The sequence below is a fragment of the Microplitis demolitor genome, chromosome 7, assembly GCF_026212275.2.
Source record: "Microplitis demolitor isolate Queensland-Clemson2020A chromosome 7, iyMicDemo2.1a, whole genome shotgun sequence".
Taxonomy (NCBI): Eukaryota; Metazoa; Arthropoda; class Insecta; order Hymenoptera; family Braconidae; genus Microplitis; species Microplitis demolitor.
Genome location: NC_068551.1, coordinates 18,520,011 through 18,529,411, shown reverse-complemented (window position 1 = coordinate 18,529,411; position 9,401 = coordinate 18,520,011). Strand labels below are relative to the sequence as shown.

At 26.2% G+C, this 9,401-nt stretch overlaps 3 protein-coding genes across 9 annotated transcripts in view; 1 reads left to right on the top strand and 2 right to left on the bottom strand.

Annotated features, from left to right (window-relative positions):
* Positions 1 to 470: 470 nt before the first annotated feature.
* On the bottom strand, positions 471 to 2,884 carry LOC103574145 (NADH dehydrogenase [ubiquinone] 1 beta subcomplex subunit 10). The gene is made up of 4 exons (XM_008553527.1): positions 2,692 to 2,884; positions 2,264 to 2,399; positions 1,795 to 1,928; positions 471 to 690 (listed from the first exon to the last, which is right to left on the bottom strand). The coding sequence occupies exons 1-4, from the start codon at positions 2,774 to 2,776 to the stop codon at positions 569 to 571; spliced, it is 477 nt and encodes a 158-aa protein (XP_008551749.1). The 5' UTR covers positions 2,777 to 2,884; the 3' UTR covers positions 471 to 568.
* Positions 2,885 to 3,080: 196 nt separating this feature from the next.
* LOC103574144 (ankyrin repeat domain-containing protein 16) lies at positions 3,081 to 7,637 on the top strand. The gene is made up of 3 exons (XM_008553526.2): positions 3,081 to 3,510; positions 4,192 to 4,455; positions 4,516 to 7,637. Exons 1-3 carry the CDS (start codon positions 3,201 to 3,203, stop codon positions 4,878 to 4,880), a joined length of 939 nt encoding a protein of 312 aa, XP_008551748.1. The 5' UTR covers positions 3,081 to 3,200; the 3' UTR covers positions 4,881 to 7,637.
* An 89-nt stretch (positions 7,638 to 7,726) lies between these two features.
* LOC103574142 (latrophilin Cirl) overlaps positions 7,727 to 9,401 on the bottom strand; it is a 211,846-nt gene continuing 210,171 nt past the window's right edge. For 6 of the 7 annotated variants that reach the window (XM_008553519.3, XM_053740374.1, XM_008553520.1 and 3 more), the window contains one exon: positions 7,727 to 8,954. In XM_008553519.3, coding sequence (XP_008551741.1) covers positions 8,115 to 8,954 — 840 coding nt within the window. In that variant the 3' untranslated portion in view covers positions 7,727 to 8,114. The remainder of the gene's footprint in view (positions 8,955 to 9,401) is intronic. The other variant, XM_008553524.3, reaches the window with a different exon arrangement.

Genomic DNA, 9,401 nt, shown 5'->3' with positions numbered 1-9,401 from the left:
CATAATTAATTATATTATATCTCTGATGTATTTATGTCAATAATTAAAATTAAATTGTTAATTTTTTTTTAGTTATTTAATAGCGTAATGTATCGATTAAATTTAAACCGAAAAAGATCTCTTGTTTATAATAAAATAATTATAAAAAAAAAAAAAAAAAAAAAAAAAAAAAAAAAAAAAAAAGATAAAAATAATTACAAGCAATAAAAAAAAACTTAAACTGTTTGTAAAAAAAAAAAATAAAGTTTAGGACAACGAATAGTCCTTCCAATAAAAAAATTTTATTATAATAGAAAGCGAATAAAAAATAATTAATTTGTAAACTGGCATTAATGTAATAAAATTTGATACATGTGAAATTTCATATTTATTTAATGATTAATTAAATTATTTATTTTATTAATAATATGTAGTTATTTATTGTGATACAAGCACATATAAATTATATATAAAAAAAAAAAAAAAAATCATTACTAATGGCAATAAACCAAATGATTTTTATTTAACTTTATGATTATCTACAGTTAGAATTTTACATTAATGCTTTTATGTTTCTACGTATGATGATTCAAATTTCTGGTACTTCTTTCATTCCTGAACCAACGGGTCCGTGTCTTCTTTCCCAAACCATACGATGTTTTTGTTTCATAAAAGCTTCTCTGGCGTCTGGTTGTGGCCCGAGATCAGCATCTTGAAATAAATTTATTTTTAATATTAATTATACTGACAATAATAATTATTTATGAATTCTGTTGTCCATAATTATAACAACGACAGGAACATTAGGTACTTGGTAATTCCCTGATATTTCCCAGTTTTTCACATTTTTCCCTGATTTTGAAATTTTATTCATATCTTAGTGATATTTAAAGTTTCAATTATATTTTCATTGCCAATAACTAAATTTGATGATTAAATCATGCGAGAAAACAAAAAAACAATAAAATAAATCAACATGGCCTATTTTTGATTATTCTATATTAAAAAGATGTAAGTTAAAAGATTTAATAAGAAATTTAATGATTAAAATAATTTCAAAATCCACTAGTCACAAAAATTAAGAGATATCAAAAAAATTTCAAATCTAAGTGATGTTCAATAGGATGAAACTCGAAGGAAAATGCTCGTACAACAGAAACAACTTGAAATCTCTTTATTATGCACAATTCGATGTTATCATAAATTAATCAGAATTATCGATAAAAATTTAAGAAAGTCTGTAGACCGTTTTTTCATGAGCAATAATTTGGTAAGTTTTTTTTTCGATAGTCTTCTTAGGATTACTCTGGGACCGTGTATAATTAAAAAAGTTAAAGACCAAGTCAGAAAATTAGGCTCTCAAAGCTACAATTTGCCTTCTTTGTTTTTGCTGTATGACCATTTTTCTTCGAGTTACAGTTGAAAATCTAATCTAAAATTCTTAACGGCAATTAATTTCCCGGATACTTGTCAAAATTCCCTAGCATTTCCATATTTTCAGGTTGCATAAAATTCCCTTATAATCCCCGACATTCCCAGTTTGTGGCCATCCTGGTAAACTGTTACCAGATTGTACATGCGTATAAAATATAAATTATGTCATCCAAAACAATATTTAATAAATATTTACACAATTATTATTTTTTAAGAAGTGTAACGAACTATGAAATTCAACCAGCAGAATAACTGAAGAAACGAAGCCTCGCAAAATTTGAAAATTTAATATCTAATCATTTCTGGCCCAAGTACCGAATATTCCTGTTATTTTAACAATAATAATATTATTAATTTTAATTTCAAATAATATTATCTTACGTTTCGCGCACCAATCTGCAGATGCCTCTTCCAATATTTCATATAAATTATCGCAAGCTTTAATTTCTTGATTGTAAAGAACACAGTCTTCGTATCTATTTCTCAAGATAGCAACGATTTCACTGTCCACCATTCTATTTAAATTAAATAAATAAATAAATAATTATATTTTTGTATAATAAAAGTGACACAAATTAACCTGGCTCAACATTCCTTTAAACAGTCTTAAATTTTTTTAATTTTCTTTAAATTTATAAATTCTAGAAATTAATTGTTCAATATAATTTATTTATTTCAAACTTCATTTGATTTGAATTAACTGATGATGAACGACTGAGCCATTGACAGTAAAAAAATTTGAATAAATATTTATTTGATAACTAGATTTAAAGTTTTTAAAGAAATAGATGTCGAGTGATTTGTTTAAGTTTTTTGAAATTTACAGCTAATCAATAAATTAAAAAATTACCTGTCTTTCTGATATTGTACATTGGCTTCATAAATACAGACATAATCATCAGTATAACATTCATCAATAGTCGGTACTCGTCTGAATTTCTGATGATACCAGGGATATACTTTTCTGTTTGGCTCAACAATTTTTTCTAAAGAAAAAAAAGTAAACATATTTTATTTCTAAATGAAAGGGAGTAAATAAATAATTAATATATATATATATATATATATATATATATATATATATATATATATATATATATATATATATATATATATATATATATATATATATATATATATATATATATATATATATATATATATATATATATATATATATATATATATATATATATATATATATATATATATATATATATATATAATTTTGTCACTAGTGAAACTTAACCTAGTGCATATAAATGATTAGATAATCACCTCGAAACCAAATGACAGGTGTTTCGAGAATATTTTGAACAGCATCGGCGAATCTCCATAAAAGTGCCTCCTTTTTCTCCCCCATTTAAAATAATTATAATTAGCTAACACTTAATTTACTAATTTTAAATTGTCTTAAAAGACACTATGGATATTGTTGTATGTAGTTGAGAAAGGACGAAGTACCGCAAGGAGTTTTAATTATTTTTTTTTTAATTTAAAACAGAGGGCGGTAATGTCTATGTCTTATCGATAACGTTGATGTCTTTTAAACTTTTTCTCCCCATATGATTGTTGGTAAAAACAGATAATTACCGACATATATGTAATATTACATATATTTATATCAAAACACTCTTGTTTGTTTACGTATAAATTTGTGTGAACAAAGAAGTGCTAGATAAATTTGAAACAATAATTTGAGATGTTTGAATTTTTAGTTATTCTGTATTTGAATTTTAATTAAATTTAAACTATAATTTACTTTTATTATTTAGTAATTAATAATAATGAATAATATTGTAAATTTATCAAAAGAATTTTTACATGCGACACAAAGAGGTGACTTAGATAAATTAATAAATTTATCTGAACAATGGAAAATTGACGACTGGACTATTTTCCGGCATGAATCATCGGGAGATACAGCTTTGCATATATCAGCTCGTGAAGGCTATTTAAATATTGTTAAATATTTATGTGATAATTTTTCAAAGCCTGAATTTAAAATAGATGTTGCTAATAAAGATATGAAAAGACCGTTGCATGAAGCCGCACAATTTGTAAAAACTGATGTATTGGAATTTTTAGTAACCCAAGGTATCATTTTGTATTTAAACAAGTGGGGTAAAAGTGCCGTTTTTGACCACTTTAAATTTAATAGTATATTGTGTAACCAGGGATGAAAGACACGATTTCAGACCAGAGTGAAGGCTGACATCACCGGCAGTTTGAAACCTACATTGGAACTTAAAGTTTCAGTGTCAGCAGTCAGTCAGAAATAAGTTAATTTAAGACCAATAGTGTCATTAACTATTAAATTGTCATTTGCAATTTATAATTAAGCAGAAACTATAAATACTATTTATTATTGACACTAATTTTTATAAAACTTAATCACAGTCAGAACTGTCATTTACGTAAATAAAATTAATGGCCTAAAATTACTATTAAAAAAATGACAAGTATCAGAGTTTAAATTGCGAAAGCCTTCAGTCAGTGGGTGGAAACATTATTTGTTTGTTCACAAAAAACGAAACAAGTTTGTTTCTGCCTGCTGACTGAAGGAATTCACAATTTACGCGTTTGCTAATATTCATTTGCGGCATCGCACTGAAATTATCTTCTGTTGATTGGCTGTAGAGACACTGAAATTTTAAATTTCGATTTAGGTATCATGAAAAAGTACTATATGACTTTATAACAATGATCTTTTCAAATGAGGAATGAAAAAGTATTGATAAATTTACAATGAATGCTAATTTTTATTTATAATTTTAGGAGCGACTATAGATGCATTAAAACGCGCTGATTGGACACCGCTGATGTTGGCGTGCACAAAAAATACTAAAGAAGCATTTGAATCTACAAATATATTAATAAACCATGGCGCGAATTTGGAATTACGTAACAAAGATGGCTGGAGTCCATTGCATATTGCCTGCCGTGCAGGTAATATCGATATTATAAAATTAATACTAAAAATAAAACCTTCATTGGCTGTCTCTGCAAGCAATAATGGTCGGACATGTCTACACGTTGCGGGTAAGTAAAAAATTACTTTTAATGTACGTTAAATTTAATAATGATATAAAAATCTAATAGCCTTCCATGGGTGCTACGATGCGATAGATATATTAATATCAACATCGCCAGAATTACTTAATAAAAGTGACTATTCTGGTCTATTGCCGCTACACGAATCAGTAAAAAGCAATAACTTTGAAGTCTTCCACCGGTTGATCCAATTGGGCTCTGATGTTACATCGAAAGATTCAATTGGACAGACTGCGTTACATATTGCAGCTTCTGTCGGTAATATATCTGTGATTAAGTATATATTAACCAATAAACTGATAGATATCAACTACACAGATGATTTTAATGCCACGCCATTAACTGCAGCACGGCGTAACAAAATGGCTGACGCTGAAAACTATATAATTAAATTTATAAATGGTAATAAATAGTAATTGTGATAATAATGAATATATATTAATAAATTATAAATAAATTTAATTTTTTTTATTATTGTTTACTCGTAAATCGATAGATATACAATAATTATTTGGGCATTTTTAGTTATTTTTTATTTCATCGCATCAGTTTTATATTTACATTCCTATTATTTCAAGACTTAAATTATAATTCTAGACATTCTGTCTTTATAATATGTATTTATTTATTTATTATATATATTTATATTTATATATAAATATATATATCCATATATACTTATAAATATATATATTTATATACATGTAAATGTGTTGTCACATCAATTCTTTTATAATGGTCAATTAATTAAACTAATCTTTCTTTCTCTCACTTAATAAGTATCTCACATTTATATAATATTATTAATTAATTAATTAATTATTTATATTTAATTAATTTATTCATTAATTACGCATCCTCGACTCTGATTTACATTTAAAAGTATTCAACATGTACAAAGCAATATTTACATTATATACAAAGTCGGAAATAAATTCTCGAAGGATAACGGGGAATAAGTAACTACAATAATTATAATATCCAAAATAATCATAATTAGAATAATAATAATAGTAACATAAAACGTATCAACGTTTGTTTGTTTACATAAATTTTTTCCTCGTTCATTCATACAAAAGCGTTCATTCTTTTATCTCTCATTAAACAGAAAAGTTTCTGTTAATTCAGATTTATTTTTAGTTTTAATTTTTTTTTCTTTTTCTTATAAATTCTCACTATTTTCAAACTCTGTCTAAGTAGACGTGAGCCAGTTTAATTATTATATTTTGTTGAGTTTTTATATGAAATTATTGCGAAACGCTATTTGTTTTTAATTAGTCGAGATTTTATCTACTTTATTTATCTTTTGCGTGCATATATGCGTCAATTCGTGAATTTACGACTTTTTTACACAAACTACTGTTACAAACTATTAATTACTCAATTTGTTTTCAAATTGTCTTTTTTAACTTTTTATACGCTAATTTTTAATTTTTTTGCTTTCATTTTTTAAAATTTTGTAAGTTACAGCTCATTACTGTTTAATTGAGAAATAAATTTCGAGTTACAAAAAAAATAATTCGTCACTTAAATGCAAAATAAGTCTTTTAAATGCGGCAGTATTTTCGATTACTTTGTTTTCACTTAATGGCCAGTCGACGAAAATTACCGAAGGCTTCCGATCATTGTCGGAAGTTACAAAATGTTCAATGGTTACTTTGTTTTCGTTGTAATAAATTTTTAAATGAATCAAAAAACTAAAAAAAATATAAACTTTATTGTCTTTTATAAACGTCCTACTAAATAAAAAAACATCAATTAATTTTCTTGAAACTTCAACTAGTACACAAGACAATCGAAATATTCAAAAATCTGAAAGTAGGTTAGATTCGATTGTTTGCAATTCGGGTACCATCGACTCCGGCCGTGAGAAAATTTTCCAAGTGAAACAAACTTTTTTTTTCTAGTATACAAACAATGTTTTTATTGCGTTTAATAAAATAAAAATAAATTTTGGAATAAAAAAAAAAATAATATGACTTTTAAATAATTCTTTTAAATATACAAAATCATAATAACAAAATGAATAATAATAATTAATACCTAATAAAAAATAAAAATAAATAGAGCGCGTAATTCTAATCTATCTTATATGAGACGCGAATAAGATAATAATAATAATCTATCTACTTAAAAAATATTGTAAAAAACAGTGACTAAGTTTTTCGCCATTTATTTTTCTAATGGCGATTTTTAAAATCACGCTATCTAATTATAATATTAATAATAATAGTCACATTTAGTGATTTATTAATTATTATTAATTTTTTTTTATCTCAATTTCTTCACTCGCATTCACTTATTTATCATCAATTCAAATTACATTTATATTTATATTCATATTTATATAGTATCAATTATCAATAGTGTATACATACATATGTATATATATAATATATAATTCTACATATATTTATAAAAATAACATTTGTGACGAATAACGCAACGTTTCAAATATTATATTAATTTACAGTTAGTGAGATTACGGGAAAGAGGGTGAAGAATTTTACTTATCATGGTCGTTAATTATTAGTCATTACAATTTTAAACTCTCAGTGCATTACTCACGTAATTATCAATTATAATTATTCATTTATTAGGAATTTTTACTTCCTATCTTTCAATCTTCATATTTTATTACTCTAGTTACCATTATTGAGGGCAAGTTTGTGAAAAAAAATTATCCAGTAAATCATTAATTGTTTCCTTTTATAAAAAAAAAATAATAATAATAAACCGTCATAAAAATTAATAAATATTTTGACTTTTAATTTATTAAATAACTGAGTTTATATTTAAATTAATAAATAATAAACAAATATACTAGAAACCTCAATGAAATTGATTTAAAACCAACAAATTGTAATTATGTAACTATATTTATGTATTTGTTAATTATCTTTGTCCTTTAGTTACACAAAAGTCATTTTTTAAATCAATTATGATCCACATCGATATGTATTTAAAAATCCACTCTATTTCTTCATTAATTTATAATTTTTTCTTAAATACCATATCATAAATTACGCCAGTATACGTAAAATACATCATACATATTATTATTTACACAACTATAAATACAATTATACAATTTTTCATTAACTAAAATTAATCGACCATGTTTACGATAATAGTAAAATACATGAAAAAAAAAAAACCATTTATCTATTTTCATAACCGACTTGTCCACCGCCTTTCCGATAATTCTCCGCGCAAATTTTTTTCATCTCCACTCATTATCATTATTCATTAATCATTATTATTATTTAATAATTAAAAAAATAAACAAAAAAAAAATGCCTCACTTCACTTTAAAATTCCTCCGTGTTATCAAGACTACGCAGTCATTCCTGCAGATTTCGGCCTGCGAAAAATTAATAAAAATAACTAAAACCTCCGAAAAATAATTAATCACTTGTTAATATTTATCAATATCAATATTACTAATTATTTTTTTTTTAAGAACGGCGACTGATTGAGCCTGGACTAACGTTAATGAAGTTATTGCCCGAGGTAGGACGTTCTCAAAGTCTATTTTTAAAGTTATTATTCTTATTCTTATTATTTATTTATTTAAATGTCTTTTAAATATATGCTGATTAAAAAATTAAATATCATAATCACGTAACACAGTTTATTTAGATTTATTAACACTCGCTGTACGAAGGCGGTGGTACTCCACGTCCAGTGTACATGTCCGTTTGCGGTTGTAAATGACAAACTACAGTGTGTCCATCTAATACAGCAACTGTTCTCGTGTGATCTTGTTGCGATAACCCGTATGTGCTTGACTGCAAACGATTATTCATTTCGCCCAACTCATATTTAGCCTGTTGGCGCCTTAATTTTTCCCAGCAGGCGTTAAGCGTTCGCTCTTGAGCGGGACTGTATTGCGAGGGTTCGTATTGCAGGAGATTGTTGCGATCCATTGACTGCCCGTAGTGGATAAAATTTCTATCGTTTGCGGGCGAATATGGAATTAGAGGCCGATGATCACCGTAACTGCGTGATGACTGCCGGCTCATGTCACTCTGTCGTCTTCCGTCTTCATCAGACATGTCGGATACTTGGATTTCCCCAATTACTCCACTTCCACTTCCACTGCCGCCTATTCCGTTTCGCTCAATCTCCTCGTAAACAGGATCATCTTCACCGACCAATCCGCGAGATAAATGAACGTGGGTATGGTTGCCGTGATAACCGGAAGTTCCTGTGCTGCTACGACTTCCATCCCGTATTTCGGTGTATGTGTGATTGTAGGGTGAGGCTGCTCTCCGTCCGCCGACACTTCCAATACCACCGGCAACTCCACCGATACTTGATGATCTATTGTTTATTTCTAAATTGTCGTTCATTAATTGACGACTGCTGCCACGTGTACGTCCTGTATGCCCGCCTAGTGTCATTGTATTGTGTGTACGCGGTGATTCCTCTTGCTCAGAACCACCGTGTCCCGAATCACGTGAGTACGATTTAAAAGAAATGTTCTGTGGAATAAAATATTTTGTTTAGTTTTTTTTATTTTCTTTATAAAGTTACCAATTAATTCTATACTTAATTTAATATTAATTTTATATTTTTTGAAACTTTTGCAAATTATTTTTAGTAGAAAAAATCATTAAATTTTTTATAATAAACTGAGTCATCAGCTTTTAAATTGTAATTATTAATTTTTATAAATTAATTCTGAAGAAAAAAAAATCAAAATTATAAAAAATTTTTTGCTGAACCGATTCAATTAAAATATTTAATATTTTTTTCTGACATGATTTTGAAATTGACAGACAAAAATTTTCAGATTTTTTTTCAAAACGATTAATTATAAAAAAAAAAAAAAAAAAAAAAAAAAAAAAAAAAAACAACTAAAAATATGTACATGTAGAAAATTAAAAAAACTATAGGTGCAATTTTTTTAAATATTTTTTTTTTATAAT